This window comes from Psammomys obesus, unplaced genomic scaffold (assembly GCF_907164565.1).
Source record: "Psammomys obesus unplaced genomic scaffold, mPsaObe1.curated_primary_1811, whole genome shotgun sequence".
NCBI lineage: Eukaryota > Metazoa > Chordata > Mammalia > Rodentia > Muridae > Psammomys > Psammomys obesus.
Window position 1 is genome coordinate 5,804,249 of NW_026596466.1, and position 18,661 is coordinate 5,822,909.

Consider the following 18,661-nt stretch of genomic DNA (forward strand, 5'->3'; position numbering starts at 1 on the left):
AAACCAGCATCAAGCCAGGTGGTGATGGTACACACCTTTCATCCCAGCACTCAGGAGGCAGAGGCAGGTGGATCTCTGTGAGGTCAAGGCCAGCCTGGTCTACAGAGTTCCAGGACAGCCAGGGCTACACAGAGAAACCTGTCTCAACAGACAAACAAACAAACAAAAGAATCAAAAAACAAAAATCCCAAACACCATCATCATCCTCAAGAACAACATTAAGTTGTATGAACTGATCCCTTTATCCCCAGTTTTCTTATACATGGGCACTTACAAAATGTGTTCTAAAAGTTTAGGCACTAACTCATTTTCTTTGCTGAGCAAAGTGGTAGGTGCTTGTAATCCAAACACATATGAAGCTGGGCAGGAGGATCGGGACTTTGAGATTTCTAGAGTTATATTAGGAATTTGAAGACAGCCTTGGCTATATATCAAGCCCTCAACTAAAATACCCAAAACAAACAAACAAACAAACAAACAACTGGGTTAGAAAGATGACTCACTGACTACAGTGCTTGCATGAGGACCTGAATTTGAATCTCCAGAGCCCATGTAAAGCTGGATGCAGTAGCACACATCTGTGATGTCATCACTGCCTGGGGACAGTAGGTTAAATGTGCGTGGCCCCTACAGGCCCACAGGGAGTGACGCTATGAGGAGGTGTGGCCCGCTGGAGGAAGCCACTTTTGGGTGGGCTTAAGCTCCACCCAGTGTTACCCAGTCTCCTTGTGCTGCCTGTGGATCGAGACGTCTAAGTCTTAGCTCCATCCCCTCCACTGTGCCTGCCTGCTCGCTGTCATGCTCCCCACCATGATGAAAATGGACTAAACGTCTGAACCTATAAGCCATCCCAGTTAAATGCTTTTCTTCATAATAGTTGCTGTGGTCATGGTGTCTCTCCACAGCAGTAGAGCCCTAAGAGACCTGGGGAGACTGCAAGTGGAGACAGGAGCGTCTCTAAAAGCATGCAGCCCTTGTCTCACAGGTAGTACCAAGATTGTCCCCTGACTTCCAGACCTATGCTGTGGCACAGGCAGGCTCATGTTTACACACAAGAATTACACACTGCACACATGCACACAAAGACAAGCGAACAAAAAACTGAGATTTATTTTACTGACTGCAACCGGAGAAAGCATTACCAATTAATCTGAGCATTTGTGACAACGCAGGCTACCTGCATGAACTTGAAAGGAGGGGGAGGTAACACATGACACACTCTGGGACAGCGGACCACATGCCAGCCTTTGCAACTCATGACACTCAGACAGACTCTTGTCATCAGTGATGCAGTGACTTCGGAGTGTGACTTTGAGAAACTTCACAGGCCTGATACATGGAGGCTTCTAGCATGGGCCTGTGATGCAGAGGCCAAGAAGCTACAGCAGCACAGTCCCCATACTCTTCCTGTGTTTCTGCCTTCGTCATATTCTGATTCCAGCCAAACTCCAAATCCCACTGTAAGTGTTTGAGAGTACTTACATATGGTATCAGATTAGTGTGTTTCCCATGTCCTATACAGAGAGTATCCAATACATTTTGATGGGACCTTCTTTATTAAAAACACCTTACTACAAGCCAGGCCTGGTGGCATACACCTTTAATACCAGCACTTGTGAGGAACAGGCAGACGAGTTTCCATGAGTTTGAAGCTAGCCTAGTCTATGTAGAGAGATTGAGTCTCACAAAAAAGGGGGGGGGACAAGTTTATTACTATGTTGTCCAGGCTAGCCTTGTCTCAGTACAAGTGAAATGGAAGCATCAGCACTCAAAGAAGCTGAGAATAAAAGCAAGTGATCCTTGAAATCTCTATTATTAACCCTCACAGCATCCCTTAGTTGCCAGGGCTCTCTGAACTGCCCTAGATTAGCCTGTTTTCTCACCTGTATGGGTTTCCTGGCAGATGTGGTGCAGTGGGAGTTTTGGTTTCCTTAAAAACTCAGTTATGTTATGTAAATATGTTTTTGTTTTAATCATAGGTGTGGGATATGGGGCTGATTTAGACTGTCCACAGCAGCAGACTATTTGCCTTATGTAGGCTGAGAGGGGTATGATTTTTGCCAGCTGCAGATTGTTTAATTTTGGGGACTCTGAGAGGGTATAAATGCCAGAGCCCAGAGAAGGCCAGAGGTCTCCAAGAAAGAAGAAAAAGGCTGCTGCTACTGGTTGCTGTTGTTGCAGTTTCATAAAAAGAAGTTCAAGATGTTCTGAAACAAAGATTGGACTTGCCCCAAGAAACCCAATGACCCTAGCCAGCAGGAAGTTGGGGTGACTAAGAGAACTATGTCCCCTCTCCCCACTAACCTTTCTCTTCCACTTGGTGTTGGGGTGGAGAAGGGAATTAGAGGCATAAGAACCCAAAATAAAATAGATGAAAAAGTATGCCAACACAGTGAGGTCTGACTTGTTAAACATTTGCCTCATGTTGTTTACACTTAAATGACAGCACAGTTATGCAGTAGTGAGTTGTTTTATGGTAGAAAGCTCTTCTGCATTGTTTACATTGGCAGGATTCATGCCTGGATACATCATCTCTTGTTTATATATATCTACTACATCCTTTATATTCATGGACTTTCTCAGTAATATGAATTCACTAATATATAATGTGATGTAACTTAAACACTGCATTCCTTCATTTCCTATGGCTTCTCACTGGTAAAAGTTCTCTGACATACAGTGAGGCCTAACTCCTGTAGAAAAGTTTCTTTCATACTTTTTTATATTTATAGAGTTTACTACTGGCATGGTTTTCTGATGTTGGCTGAGATGTAACAGAAGGACATTTTCCTACATGCATGGCTTCTCACTCCTGTAAGCTCTCTGTTAAGTATGACTAGTTTAAGAACCTTCTTCAAAATTTGTATCCCTATGCTTTCTCACCTAGTTAGGGTTTCTCACCTTTATGTGTCTTGTGATGTCGCGTGAGGTAGGACTTACGGGAGAAAGCTTTCCCACATTTCTTACACTCAAATGGCTTTTCAGCTTTATGGATTACCTGGTGTCGAGTGAGGTATGCCTTAAGATAGAAAGTTTTCCTGCACTCTTTACATTCGTAGGGCTTCTCGCCTGTGTGCGTCGTCCCATGCTGGGTTAGTTGTGACTTACGGGAGAAGGCTTTCCCGCATTCTTTACATTCATAGGGCTTCTCGCCTGTGTGGGTTTTCTGATGCTGAGTGAGGTGTGACTTACGGGCAAAAGCATTCCCACATTCTTTACACTTATGTGGTTTCTCGCCTGTGTGGATTTTCTGATGCTGAGTGAGGTGTGAATTACGGAAGAAAGCTTTCCGGCATTCTTTACACTCAAAGGGCTTCTCACCGGTATGAGTTCTCTGGTGCTGAGTGAGTTGTGACTTCAGGTAGAAAGATTTCTTACATTCTTTACATTCGTAGGGTTTTTCAGGTGCATGGATTCCCTGATGCCGGGTAAGGTGGGACTTGTGACAGAAAGCTTTGCTGCATTCTTTACATTCATGGGGCTTCTCCCCTGTGTGAGTTCTCTGATGGCGAGTGAGTTGTGACTTATGGGAGAAAGTTTTCATACAATCGTTGCATCCATATGGTTTCTCGAGAGTATGAGCCCTGTGATGTTGAGTGAGGCTTGATATATAGAAGTAAATTTTCATTAATTCCTTGCACTCATTTTGCTGCTCATCTGTGTGAGTGCTCTGACACTGAGACAGAGGGGAATCGTGGTGGAGAGCCTGACTGCATTCGCTGCACTCACAGGGTTTCTCATCCGTATGAAGTCTCTGATGTTGAGAGGGGGTTGACTCATCATGGATAGCTTTCCTATATTCCTTACACTCACAGCGTTCCTTACAGGTCTGTGATCTCTGTTGGCTGACATGCTGTGACTCATGGCAAAATGTTTTCCCAGATACTTTACATCCATAAATTTGTTTATCTCTGTGCTGTTTTTGATCAACTGTTTGTAGTTCAGCATCCAGGCAGCAGAACTTGAGGTTTTCCTTGTGTTCTTGGGGCTCTTTTCCTGCATGTGCTTCCTGATGTTTTGTAAGGTATGCTTTGTTAATGATGGGTTTCTCATACTCACATTTATAACCTTTCTCTCCCGTGTGCATGTTGCCATGGTTACTAAGTTCAGTCTTACTAGGGAACATTTTATGGCATATATTCCATTCCAAAGTTTGCTTTCTTAACTGAGTCATGTACTGGTCAGGAAGGGTTACCTCATCAAAGGAGCTCTCACAGTCACTGAACTTCCTAGAGGTTTCCCGCACATGAAACTTTTTAGGTGTTAATATTGCTTTTGTGTGGAGGGCTTCATCTGGTCCAAAATACTGAAAATAACATTGTGAACACTGATCCTTGCTGTGGTGAGTAAAATGGTCAGGATATGAGAGAGCTTCCCGAGTTTCGCTCAACTCGTGAGGTACTTGTGCACCCCACCTCTCATCAGGCTTGCTAGGCAAAGGTACAGCCTGCCGTGGATTAACAAGCTCTTGCAGAGACATTCTAGAATAGACTTCATTCTTTATGTTCATATTTGAAATACAGTTTGAGTCCATATCGACTGTTTTTGCTGTTCCATCCTTATCGCCACTTGATGTGTTTCTCTTGGTGATTTCGACTTGCATCAAACACTCCTCTTGATTTTGCTGGCTTGTTTCAACTGGGGCGCTCCATTCAGAGACATCTAAAATGATATTAAGACGATCATTTAATAAGCGATTTATGCTCTTATGGGTCAACACTGAAAACTTGCACTTAGCATTCATTACTATTTATAGAATTTGACTGTCACTCTGAGAAATTACATAATGTCACTTTAAAAACAAGATATCTTGATCGTGGTAGTGATGGTCATGTGACTATACCTTAGCAAGAAGAATAAATTTTGATGTATGTTAAAATAAAAAATTGAGAGGTAGGCATGCCCTTTAACCTCAGCACTTAGGAGCCAGAAGGTGAGTTTGAGGTCAGCCTGATCTACACAGTGACTCCAAGAAGCCAGGCTACATAGCAGAGAAACCATGTCTCAAAAATTAAATAAAATATGGGTCAAAAAGAAAAAAAATAGCATGTATGGAAGAGAGCATATAAGTTAAAAGAATTTGGTTACAAAGTAAGAACAAAACACATAAAAGTAGAGAGGTATAAGGAAAACACAAGACTCAAGAAAGGAAATTAAACAGTAATACTAACTACCCAGCAAAAAGAAAGCAGCTCAGAGAAGGAAATGGCTAAGCTTTCAATCTGTTCTACCACTGCCTTCAGCTGCAAGGGGTGGAGACTGTCATTGTGCCTGGAGTCTAATATCACCTGGGGTCTTTATTGTAATACCAGGATCACGGGACCCTCAGAGACCATCAGGAGATGACTCGATGCAAGAGCAAGAGAGCTTTATTACATGAGTGATCGAACTCCGGACCCACGTCTCACTGACACAGCAGTAAAGAAGTGGAACCCAGAGCCCTGAGTGAGCAGGGTTTTAAAGGGAAAAAGCATAAGCAGTGGGATTCCATGACAGCAAGCAGGGGGGCTCCTGCCTTGACGTTACAGGATTGGGTAAAAGCCATAGGGGAGAGGTGATCTTTTACATAATCACAATTGCCATTCTGCTAAACTATATCTGGAATGTTGGTGAGAATTTTCCCAACCGATTCTCATTAATTATTGCCAGGGAGGTTGTCTCTATTTTCTATCAAGTATTTATTCTGTGATATTTCCTGGACACTGTTGCTAGGAGAGTTAACTTTGTTTTCTGCCAAGCACATATTCTGTGATATTTCCTGGTACCTGAGTTCAGCTCCTGGTCAAGATGGCTCCTCATTTCAAAATGGAGTCACCCTGGATAACTTAAACTCTTCATTATCACCTTATTAGGTGGTGCTGGGTGCTGGCAGAGGGCTGGGCCCATCAAGGTTATGTTGTGAGTGACAGGGCTGCATTTCATTTAGAAACCTCCCTGTTTGCATGAAAGATCCACAGCTGACCTCCACAAGCCTCATGGGATCCAGGCAGGATCCCACTTGCTCCAGTTTGTGCAAAGAGGAAAGGTGATGTCTACTTGAGTCTGACTGAGGTTCTGGACTATGTCTGACTCAGGACAAATCTTGTTATTACAAACTGAAGAAACCCAGAAGTGATTGGGGCTCAAACCTCACAACAGAGGGCAAGACCAGCAGACACTCTCTACTCTGAATTTACTCTGGCTGAAGCTTCTCAGTGATTCTGCACCTGACCTTCTCAACAACACAACTGTCTCTGGTGGCCATTTTCCTGCACAGAAACTCTGCAAGTGTGCCCAGCACCTCCTTACTTCCTGATTGTGTCCGATTTTCAGGCTCCCAGAACAGCTCAGTCTCAAATCTTGGGACCACTCTCAAAGTGGCAGCTGTCGATAGCACCCCAAGAAATGCAGAGAAATAAAAAGGGCTTCTCCATGACAGTCTGCAGTGCAGAAAGTCAGACGGAAACACTGCATACACACACACACACACACACACACACACACACACACACACACACGTATGCACGCACGCACCAGGTGGAATGTTTACAGGACTTCAGAATGGAGGAACGTGGGTCTGCTGGCATCAGGGCTCACTGCACTCTGCAGAATGGTTTGTGGGTGTGCCTTTAGGTTTCCTTTGTTCTTAGTTGAGGGTGGATTTGGGTGACTCCCACTCTTCCACACATCGCCCTTCTGGTTTTCTGTCTTTCAGCCTCACAACGTCTTGCTTATTATTAACCACACAGGTTCTTTCCCTCTCTCCTCAGAATATCTCTGCTTTGTTACACACTGGTCTTCCCATTCCCAAACCAGTAAAACCTTCTAGCTGCCACTTTTCTCCAGAATCTCTGGTTCATTTTTTTTTTTTACTTTCTTAAAAATCCTGCCAGTAACTGCAATAATTACTGCGACAATGACTTTAAGTTTAAAACTTCCCACAGGCCACTGCCTTCCACAGTTGTGTATCTAAATTAACCAGGGTCACTGGGTTCTGGTGTTGTGATAAAGCAGCAGGAACAAAAGCAACTTGGGGAGGAAAGGGTTTATTTGCTTTACACACTTTGCTCACACTCCATCACTGACTGAAGCCAGGGCAGGAACTCAGGGCAGGAACTGAAGCAGAGACCCTGGAGGAACACTGATCTCTGGCTTGCTCCTCTTAGCTTTCTCAACCTGCTTTATGATAGCACCCACAACCACCTGCCCTGGGGTGGTTCCCCACACAGTAGGCAGAGCCCTTCCCACATCAATCACTAATTAAGAAAATGGCCTACAGGCCAATCTGATGAAAGCATTTTGTCATCTGAAGTTTCTCTGTTTCCAGATGACCCCAGCCTACATTGATGACAAAAAAGCAAAACAAACAACTAACTCCTACAATCACGATTTAATGTTTAGTTTGTAAGTAAGTAATTCACTGGAGGTTAGTTCACTTGATGCCTTTTTTAAGAACCTAAGCCCTTGTTTAATTCCTATCCTCTTGCTAAGCAACCCTCTATCACCCTTCTTTCTCTGTTTCCCCTTTTCTTCTCACTGCATGTAAATCCCAAAAGATGACTCATTTGTGTGATCACTGTTGCTATCCAAGCAATTGCAAGACAGCAACCTGTGACGTAATCAGAAAGCAAGAATGGAAACCAACAAACCCCATGTCAGCTAATGCCTGATAGAGATTAGTCTGTGGAAAGGGGGAGAGGACAAGTGAGGGGTGGAGGTGGGGGTGCAGCTCAGTTGCTAGAAGATTTTTCTCAAATGCCTAAAGGCCTGGGTTTGATCTTTAGCACCGAAAAAAGAAAAGAAAAAGAAAAGAAATAGGAAAACAGAGAAAGTTTTTAATAGCAACAAAAAAGTATGAGGAGTTCCACATAAGAGAGAGTTTGGGCAAACACAGGATAGTCAGACAACAAGCAGAGCAGAGCAGAGCAGAGCAGAGCAGAGCAGAGCAGAGCAGGGAAATGGCCTGACAGGAGACCGCAATATGGAAAGTGTATGAAATATGTCTGCTTGACCAGCCCACTCTGTTCAGGGCTGGCTTTGGGAACATCGCGATGCGGCCACTAGTGGGCTGAGGAGCTCATTTCTTGCTGACTCTTGCCCAGGAGTGTTGACTAACCTGGGAGGCACTGCTCTGCGGTTTCTGAAACACTCCACGGGCCAAATCCTTCTTCCAACCTGCAGATCAACTCAGGTTTGGCTAAACAGTGCCCTGTAAATGGGAAATAATAGAAGATTTGTATCAAAGTGCTAAGACAGGTTTATGGATAAAAGACAACAGTCCCATTTCAGGATCTTTGCCACAAAGGCAAAGATTAGAACTTGTGTTAGAGAGGGTTTTCACCGTAGTCTTCACTTACTGGGATATCACTTATGGGGAATTAAATAACCCAATGCAATGATGTAAGAAAACTTGGAAAAAACTGAAGAAGTTAAGAACAACAAATCCAGAGACATTGGAATGCAAAATCACGATATTTAAGAGAAATGGTGAAAGCAGAGAGTGTTCACAGAAAAAGCTAGCCAGAAGTTTTGGAAGTAAAGGCATCAATTCCTGAAATATGAAAGAAGGCTTAAAACCTTCCATCTTGTGTTCACTGAAGTGTCGCTCAGAAGGCAAAAATATGTGATCAGTGCGGGTGTTCATCAACACAAGAATAGTAAAAAAAGAACAGTATATATCAAAATGGAATACTTTCTACTAAAATAAATGAGAATTCTGTCAGAGTGACGTGGCAGAGAGGGAGGGTGTTATAGCTACAGAAGAGCTAATTCCGCCATGAACAGCCATCCCCATCTTGAAGCAGAGCAGCCGTGGCCTACAGAAGACACTGGCCCACTTGTGGCAACAGAAAGGGGTGACTCATACAGCAGGCAGCGAGGTCTGTGACAAGTGGGAAGCGACGTAACATCCCCTCTTAGACGGTCAGTAGCACATTATGTGAAGTTCCAATAACGGTCCCCTCCTGCTCAACCGCACGTGTTCTTCATACACTAACTTTGGAGCTCCAGCTAATTAGAACAGCTCCCCCTTATTTGGGTGGGCAGAGTTTCTTCTTTGTCTCTCCTGGAAAGCCATTACACATAAGTGGCTTTAATACATAAATTTTGGGTTAAAAAAAAAGAAGGAAAGAAAGAGAAAAACAAACGAACAGTGCTGCATGTTCTCATTACACTTGGAAGCTTAAGCTAAACTCATAAAAGACAGAACAGTGGTATGACATAAGGAAAAGGAGCAGGAGAGAGGGAGGGGGTGGTTAGCACCGGGGTGTGTGAAAGGAAGGAATAATTTCCAACGTTGCTTAGTCCCAGTACTACATGTCCGTTAAGAATGTATCGTACCCATGAGGATAACACATCAGGGAAGAAGAAAGCACTTGCTACCGGGAGCTGCCAGGGAATGGGACTCACCCAAGGACGCCAGACTGCTGTAGGTCTCCAGCATCACGTCCCTGTAGAGGGTCCTCTGAGCAGCATCCAGCTCCTGCCACTCCTGCCAGGTGAAGTCCACAGCTACGTCCTCAAATGACACCAGCCCCTGCAACGACACACTTTTTGTCACCCCCAAGTCCTTTGCCTTGAGAACAAAAATCAAAATCAGAGATCATGTATTTGTCTCTCTCTCTCTCTCTCTCTCTCACACACACACACACACACACAACTGTCTTGCTGGTATTTAATAGAAGGTACAGCTTGATTTATATTCTGTGTTATATGACAAACAAAACTGAAAATAAATATCGTATCTCTAGATTCATGGGTTCAAGAAAATACTACAATTTCCCAATATTAAGTCCATAGATGAATACATATGAAAAAAATCATTACTTTTTAAATAGAATTAAAGTAATGGATGTAGTGGAGGGAGTCAGCTGTTGAGAACACTGGCTGCTTTTCCAGAGGACCCAGGTTCAATTCACAGCACCTACACAGCAGCTCACAATCATCAATGACCCCAGTTCTGGGGGAGCTGACAGCCTCTTCTGACCTCTGTGGCACCGGGCATGCACAAGGGCACACATAAATATAGGCAAATGTAGGCCGAACATTCTGCTGGGTAGCTTACTCTCAACTTGACACAAACTGAAGTCACCCGAGAAAGAACCTCAGTTAAAAAAATGGCCCCATAGCATCAGGCTGTGGGCAGGCCTGTAAGGCCTTCTCTTAATTAGTGTTTGTTCAGGGAGGGCCCAGCCCATTGTGGGTGGTACCAATTCTGGTTCTGGGTTTTGTAAGAAAGCAGGCCCAGCAAGCCAGTAAAGAGCACCCTCTGTGGCCTCTGCTTCAGCTCCTGCCTCCAGGTTCCAGCCCTGCTTGAGTTCCTGTCCTGACTTCCTTCAATAATGAACCAAGTTCAAGTTGCTTTGGTTAGAGTGTTTTGTTGCAGCAATATAAACCCTAGCTGAGACTCTCATATACATAAAATAAAGTCTTTTTAAAGAGTAGTGGAGGCTGGGGAGATGGTTAATGGGTAAACAGCATTTTCTCTGCAACTGGGAGGACCCGAGCTTGAATCAAAAGAGCCTACTTTAAAAGCTGGGCATGGTTTTGTATACCTGCGATCCCAGTACTGGGGAGTGGAGATTTGTGGATCCTAAGAGCTTGCTGGCCAGCCAGCCTAGGTGGAATAGTGAGCTTTTAGTTCAATGAGAGACCATCTCTCAGGAAAACAAAATCGAGAAAGATAAAAACACCAGTGTCTACCTCTGGCCTTCACATGTGTATGCTTGGCCATTTACGTGCGTGTACCACCCACACCCCACCTCTCTCTCCCTCCCCTCTCACACACACACAACAAAAAGGCAAATATTGGGGCTGGTAGCACGGGACTATGGTGCAGTGCGTGTCCAGAAGGTATAATGCTCTGCAACCTTACTGCAGTCATGAACAGTCTGAATGAACATCTACACAAGTTTCAAGCCTCTCTTCAAGGCAGGACGAGTCGGCAGACTTCTGTATGCTAAGAATCTGTAACAACCCCGCCCCGCCCCGCCCCATCGCTGTGTGGGGAAAGCAGAGGCACATTGGGCAACATACGATGTCATTGAGAAATGATCCTAACAAATAACAGCAGCAGAAGATTTGGAAAATGCATATGGCACCCTATGTCTGTGGTCTTCTCTAGGTGGAGCTCAATTCGTCTCACCCTGGGAGGGAGCTGGCCTAGGCAAGCACGAGTCCACCTAGACAACAGAATAAAGTCATGGGCTTTTATGGGCTTATGAGTACTCCCCTTGGCTTCAGCCCTGGGATCAGGGCAGAGGAGACCCAGTTTATCTGGGAGGGGCATATCAGCACAGCCTGTTGATTGCTGAGCTGACAGTTAAGCTTTCACATACCCTGCCCTAGAGAGTTAATCCAGTGGAGGTCAGCAGGCCTCTGGCGGCTTGCCTGGGACTCTGCGTATCCCGAGCCCTCCCCACTGCCCAGCACACTGACACCTCCCAGCTCCTCCAATTCCTCCAAGATGGAGTTTGCCATGCTCTGAGCGTCTCAACACACTTTATTTGAGGAAATACATACCAAATCTCCAAACTCTGGGAGCAAAGGCATCTGAACATGTGAGAATTACATTGGATCTGAGAAACACAATGTCCTCAGGGGGCCTACACTGCTCCCATGGTCTCGAATCTCCAGCAAGAATACAGGGAGGGGTGGGAAGGCACAGATCCTCATTTATTTCCAGAAGGACATTTAAGTACACTTTCCAGGGCTTAACAGCCCGGGCTCTAGCAACTGTCTGTTGGGGGATACTTCCCATACTTCCCAGAATACACTGCAGGGCCCGGCAGCCGACGCACAGCGGTAGTGCTGTGACTAAAACACTGACAGACGACAAGCCTTTCAGAGGACACTTGTGTGGTGAGAAGGAAACGCTAGTGCTCTGCTGGAATTTAAAACCAATGCAGCAGAGCTAGAGAGATGCTCTGCAGGGAAGGCACTGGCTGCTCTTCCAGAGGACCTGGGTATGGTTCCCAGCACCTACCTGACGGCTCCCAATCTGCAGGGGACCCAGCACTTCTAAGGACAGACTGTCCTGTTTGGAGAGAGGACATAACTGGAAGAGGTCACTAAGAAAAAGGTATATATGTTCATCTAAGGTCTAGACAGGTCTGGCACCCTAAGGCTGACTCATGGATAGGCGTGCTTCTAAAAGGAACTTTTGGACCTTTAATGACCTCTTCCATCCTTGTCCTTAGGTCTCTCAGAATACTTTCTCAATTCGATTGAAACCTCTAATTGGCTACATATTTAACCAGGAAAATCAATTTGACCCAAATAAGCTAAAGAGAAAGCACCTTTATTTATTTTCCTACGTGACCTAATTACAATATATATTAGACACACTAGAGTAATGGCTATTTGCTGGCAACCTTAATTGCATTGCAGTAAGTTAGACTCACTTTATGGGAGAAAAATGGTCAGAGATGCCATATATACAGGCCTTCATGGTCACTTACCAAGAACATTTGGTTTACAAAGGAGCCCAGAAGGAAGGGACTTCAATAAGGACCCTGATGTTCTGAATGGTCTACTCCTCAGAGGTGCATGGCTCAGGGAGGATTACCACGTGGTAATCCTCCCTTTATCCTCTTTCCAATGCCACGGCTAAGAATGTCACGAGACAGCATCTGAGGGCCACACAGAGACTTCTCTACTCCGTGGTAACCTGTCTGCCAAATGTTTCTACCCCGTATTTTAAAGTGTCTGTTCATACAGAACTTTACTACATGGGGACATAGAGCTTGGGGCAAGCTAAGTATGTGCTCACAGGACATGGTTATTCATACCTTGCTTTACAACAAACCATTTCATCTTCCCTTTGAGGTAAGAGCTGAATTTTTTGCATCTGTGGTTCTGGTACCTGAATATGGAGCCCCAAAACAATCCACGTTCACCAGGGAAATCACATCTATTTCTCTCAAAGGCTGTTCCAACCCTGAACCACAGGCTGCTTTCTGTGCTCACCTATGAAAAGCTAACAATGGGTTCCAGTAGACAACAAAAGAAATTGTATGCATTGGGAAAATAAAGCTAAAACTGTGACCCCGAATATCACACAGGGCCCCTTTCAACCTCTAACTGGGGTTCTACTAGCAAAAACTTTATCTACCTGGGAAGATGCATTTGGCGACTTTACTCTCACGTCCAGCATCAAAGCCAGCTTTGCCTTGCGACTCAGGGAACATTCTTCTTGGGGACCAGCTCTTACCAACGCTCTCCAGCCAGTTGGACAGGAACCTGTACCTTTTATTTACTTGGCCCCTAAGTGAGACATAGTTTGTAACAATGAATATTTAACTGTTCCTTTAGCAACAGCTGTCTGAGCTTAAGGAGCTACACCACTCATTCCTGTTCTGTAGGGATGGGAATTACTGACAAAGTGGGCACAAGGTGGGTGGGCTGGGTCCCTCCCTCTCACTTGACCAGTATATATCTAGAGACCCAGCTGATAGCTAAGTCCTATTCCTTTTCTGTTACTGTGCTAAAATACACCGGCAAGAGCAACCTAACAGAGGAAGGTTTTACTCTGCTCCGATTACAGGTTGTTACAGCACTTAAGGAAGCTGGTCACATTACATGCACAGCAGTGAATTAATGCGCTCTGCCCAGCTCTTTCCCCACCCTACATAGTCCAAGGCCCCTGGGTGAAGGAATGGTCCAGCCCACTGAGGCTCCAATGTTAGGGAGAAATTTGGGGGGACTCTCCAGGCGGCCAAATATCTCTGCCATTTCTATATTTTCGGAAGCTGTTTGCCTGCACTTCCTACATTTTTAGGCAATATTTATTACTTCTTAAGTCTTTGATGAGTTTCAACACTAAACAGTTATAGTTTCATTGTTAAACTTAGGTAAGATGACAGGAATTGATAGGCAGCAGAATACTTTATCCAAGGCTGCCAAACATACAAATGTAACTCTTACCTAACAATTTTCATAATCGTTATTGTTACATGTAGCTTGTTACTGTAAGAGAAAGAGCCTTCTATTGGACTAAAAAGAGAGACGCAGACATAAGGTCATCGTATAATTCCACTGCTGATTTCTCTGCCCCCATATCTGGTTGCAATCCTTGTTCCAAGAATCTCTTGTCTTGATGCTGTGTAAACACGGCTCCCCAAAGCATCTTACAGCTAATCACTGAGTGGTATAACTCTATTCATAATTCCTTAAGCTAATTTGAGTGGTATTAACTCTATTCGTAATTCCTTAAGCTAATTTTGCTTCCTCCCAGCATACGTTCCAGAGATACTTGCACTTTGTAGCTTTGCTGCTCCAGCTCCATTTCTGATCACGACAACCTCAGTCCCCTAATTTCCTCCTCCAACTCCTTCTCTCCTAGCTGACAGGAAGTCTAGCCCTATTCTCTTCCCTGCTCAGTGACTGGCTGTAAGCTGCTTTATTGGCATATCAGAGGGTAATTGAGGAGCAGTGCTTACACAATATTAAGATTCTTAGAAGAAGGATTGCAAGCAGATATGGGCAGTACAGAAATCAGCATTTGAATTATACAGTGACTTCATGCTTACAGCCCACAATTAAGATGACTTTTCTACATCAATTAATGTAATCAAGATAATCTGTCACATACATGGACAGAGGCTTGTATTCCAGGTAATCTTAGATTCTGGAAATCTGACAATACTAACTATGACAGATTACAGGACATTGTACAGGGTAATATCTCCCCCCCCAAAAAAAAACCCACCCAAACCAAAAAAGATTCACTAGTTCCAGTAGCCCTCCAAAACTGAAGACCAGGCCACTTAACTCTAAATATGAGAGGTCATCGCCTCTTCCTTGAAGAATATTTTTTAATTAAATTTTTATTTTTTATATTAATTAGTTTATTCACTTTGTATCCCAGCTGTTGTCCCCTCCCTCATTCCCTCCCAACCCCACCCTCCCTCCTTCTGTCCTTCATCTCCCTGCCCCTCTCCAAGTCCACAGAAGGGGAGGTCCTCCTCCCCTTCCATATGACCCTAGCTTATCAGGTCTCATCACGACTGGCTGCATTGTCCCTCTCTGTGGCCTGGCAAGGCTGCTCCCCCAATAGGGAGTGTATTCAAAGAGCCAGCCACTGAGTTCATGTCAGAGACAGCCTCTGTTCCCCTTACTAGGGAACCCACTTGGATACTGAGCTGCCGTGGGCTACATCTGAGCAGGGGTTCTAGGTTATCTCCATGAATGGTACTTGGTTGGAGTGTCAGTCTTATAAAAGACCCTTGTGCCCAAATATTTTGGTTTTGTTGCTCTCCTTGTAGAGCTCCTGTCCTCTCCAGGTCTTACTATCTCTCCTTTCTTTCATAAGATTCTCTACACTCTGCCCAAGGTTTGGTCATGAGTCTCAGCATCTGCTTTGATTCCCTGCTGGGTAGAGTCTTTCAGAGGCCCTCTGTGGTAGGCTCCTGTCCTGGTTTCCTGTTTTCTCCCTTGAAGAATATTTTTATGTTAACTAATTGTACTAGTCAGAGATGTTTCACAAAGATTGCCAGACCAGGGCTGCAACATTGGGTACTAGCTATCTGAATCATGGGGCTTATGGTCTAGAATTTGATCTTGCTTATCTTGGATGCTTCCCTTAGCAGGGACCTTGTTGATGCTGCTCCTGGCTCTGCTGTTTGGACCTTGTCTATTAAACTTTTAAACAAAATTGCTTTCAACTTACTTGAAAGCCTCCAAATTCCAAGTTTCAACAACTTATGGCTTATGACTAATCCTGAAGCAAGACTCAACAGTCTTGCTGTCTCTGCTGGGGCTGCTACTTTGTGATGTCAGATACATAGGTCTATTGCCCATAGCCAGATAGAGGTTACTAAAGATGAGTGCTCTTGCTCTTCAGCTTCCCTTAAGGACTTGGGGGAATGATGTCTTTTAGGCAGAAGTGAGGCAGAGAGATAAGGCTAGGCACACAAGACTGTGATCCAGAAAAGGTCTGTGGACTGACTGACCGAACTTTACCCATATAACCTTTCTCTTTTCTTCTTTTGATTATTACTATTATCATTTATTACAATTTATTCAATTTGTATCCTGGCTGTGGCTCCCTCCCTTCTCTCCTCCCAAATCCAACCTCCCTCCCTCTTTTCTCCCTATGTCCCTCCCCTAGTCCCCTGATCGAGGAGGTCCTCCTCCTCTTCTATTTGACCCTAGCCTATCAGGTCTCATTGTAATGTCTTCCTCTATAGACTGGCAAGGCTGCACCCCCCCCCAGGAGAAAGTAATCAGAGAGCCTGCCACTGAGTTCATGTCAGAGAAAGTCCCTGCACCCCTTACTAGGGACCCCACTTGGAGACTGAATCTATGAACTAAATTTGAGCTGGGGTTTTAGGTCCTATCCATGCATTGTCCTTGGTTGGGTTATCATTTTCTTCAGGGCCCCCAGGGATCAGTTTATATGATTCTGTTGGTCTCCTTCTGGAGCTCCTGTCCATTCCAGGTCTTTCTATCTCCCCCTTCTTTCCTAAGATTCCCTGCACTCTGCCCAAAGTTTGGCTATGAGTCTCAGCCTCTACTTCGATACCTCGATCAGTAGAGTCTTTCAGATGGAAGGGGAAGAGGACCTCCCCTATCAGTGGACTTGGAGAGGAGCATGGGAGGAGATAAGGGAGGAAGGGTGGGATTTGGAGGGTATGAGGAAGAGGACTACAGCTGGATTCCAAAGTGAAAAAAACTGTAATTAATATGAAAAAGTTAAAAAAAAAGAAAAGGAGGAGCAGCTCTGGAAAGACAATGGGGTCAACTTTGGTGTAAGGATTAGGTTCTGCTTACATGGAAATGTGGCTGGCAGGAATTACTTCACAGAAGGAAGGTGAATCTGCCTGTAGACTGACCTTCTTTCCTGCATTTATTCCAAAGGGATGGGGGTATTTGAACTGTCCAACCAGGTGCAAAGGGATGGCATAAGAGTGGTTATGGGTTAGAGTACGTGAATATGTGTAAATTGTTTTATGGTTTGTGAGAGGCACATGCTATGGTCTTTACTAACTTCAGTGACTGCAATACCATCTACCCTACTGTAACCTACATGGCAATCACAGGGAAGATACCTTAAAGCAGGACATGGTGAATTTGGGCCAGGAAGTCCAGAAGTATAGATGGAGAAGCTATTGAAACCTTCATAACTAGCACTTACCACCCTGGCCACCACCTGTCTAGAGGCCAGTTTCACAGCTTTTCACTCATTGACTGGTTCCTGCCTATTTGTGGTTGCAGTTCTGGGATCGAGGCTCTCATTTAAATGATGTCTAGGGACCTCAGCCCTCTTCAGACACACCAGTGTCAATTTATCCGCAACTCCCAAACTCTGGAGTGCCAAAGGGAGCAGGGACAATCAGGTAATGTGTGGGTTTGGTGTGTGGGAGTGTCCACACACAATACTTCTCACCTGAAAGAGAATGAAAGGTACTTTGTTCCAAGTCAAAATTTCGTGGCTCTTGCTTAGCAGTGGATTTGGGTGGAAGTGGTTATGAACTTTTATAGTCACAAACCAAACTCATGAATCAAGGCACTACAGTGGTGTAGCTCTCAGGTAAGTGGCTGTGTTTGTTGCTTCTTTGCTGTTATGATAAAATGCCATGACAAAAGCACCATAAGGAAGAGTTTATTTTGGCTTACTGTTAAAGAAAAATGAGAGTCTGTTTATAACAGGGAAGGGATGGCACAGTGGCAGAAGTAGGAAACTCGTTGATCACATTTTTACCTATGCACAAGAAGCAGAGAGGGAGAATAGGAAGTAGGGCAAGACTACAAATTCTCCAAGCCTGCCAAGGATGTACTTCCTCCAGAATGCTGTACCTCACAGAGCCTCCATAATCTCCCCAAACTGGGACCACGTGTTCAGATACATGAGCCTGTGGGGGACATTCCTCATGTAAGTCAATAAAATGAGTTAAAGCAAAGTGGGCAAACTTGTAGCATAGGCTGCAGATGCTATCGGAACTTAGATTTGGAGTGGTGGGAACCAGTGGTCTAAATTAACACATTCCAAACATTTCACCTGTTACAGAGGCATCCATTTTTGACACAGGTGGTAGTAGTTCTGTGTTCCTTCACCAAGCTCTGTAATTTTGATGTTTGTCACATTTCTCTTTTCTTCAAGGAAACGTTTATTATATAAAATATGATAGGGAAAAACATAAGAAGGAATTGTATAAGAACACTATAAACACAAAGGGTTCATGGATATGTTGATTCTGCTGGCTGTGGCACTGTTGTTATGAATGTAAGCATGTCAGTAAACAAAAATATATGCAAATCATGTCAATTATGAGCCAATACATTTAAAAAGGAGATGTACTCAACTCTAGAGTTAATAACGAAGCACACAACCTTCATTAGAGACAATATTAAGTAAAATAACAAAGAGACTAAGAATTCATTGCCTAATCTTTGATCTCAATAGTTGAAAAAAAGAAATATTTCATTAAAAAAAGAAAAGATGGGGCTGACAAGATGGCTTAGCTGGTAGAGATAAAGGACTTGATACCAAGACTGGTGACCCTAGTTTGGTCCCCCAAATCCACAAAACAGAAGGAGAGAACTGACTCCTGAACATTGTTCCCTGATGTTCCTATAGTCTCTCTCTCACTTGCTCACTCATACACACAAAAATAAGTAAATAATGCAATTTCCAAAAAAGGCTAGAGGGAGAATAAAGAAAAAAACCAAAAGTAAAGACAAA

General features: G+C 44.2%; 1 protein-coding gene across 1 annotated transcript; it reads right to left on the bottom strand.

The window, feature by feature from the left end:
- Positions 1–1,087: 1,087 nt before the first annotated feature.
- LOC129670087 (zinc finger protein OBI1-like) lies at positions 1,088–17,146 on the bottom strand. The gene is made up of 5 exons (XM_055598510.1): positions 17,114–17,146; positions 13,091–13,242; positions 9,388–9,514; positions 8,096–8,188; positions 1,088–4,662 (listed from the first exon to the last, which is right to left on the bottom strand). Exons 2-5 carry the CDS (start codon positions 13,130–13,132, stop codon positions 2,888–2,890), a joined length of 2,037 nt encoding a protein of 678 aa, XP_055454485.1. The 5' UTR covers positions 13,133–13,242; positions 17,114–17,146; the 3' UTR covers positions 1,088–2,887.
- Between the last annotated feature and the right edge of the window lie 1,515 nt (positions 17,147–18,661).

Coding starts and splice junctions, on each gene's coding strand:
- LOC129670087 (XM_055598510.1), bottom strand. CDS start 13,132: ATGCTGGACGTGAGAGTAAAGTCGCCAAATGCATCTTCCCAG. Junction 8,189..9,387: donor CAGCAGTCTGGCGTCCTTGG/GTGAGTCCCATT, acceptor TCCCATTTACAG/GGCACTGTTTAGCCAAACCT. Junction 4,663..8,095: donor CGCAGAGCAGTGCCTCCCAG/GTTAGTCAACAC, acceptor ATATCATTTTAG/ATGTCTCTGAATGGAGCGCC.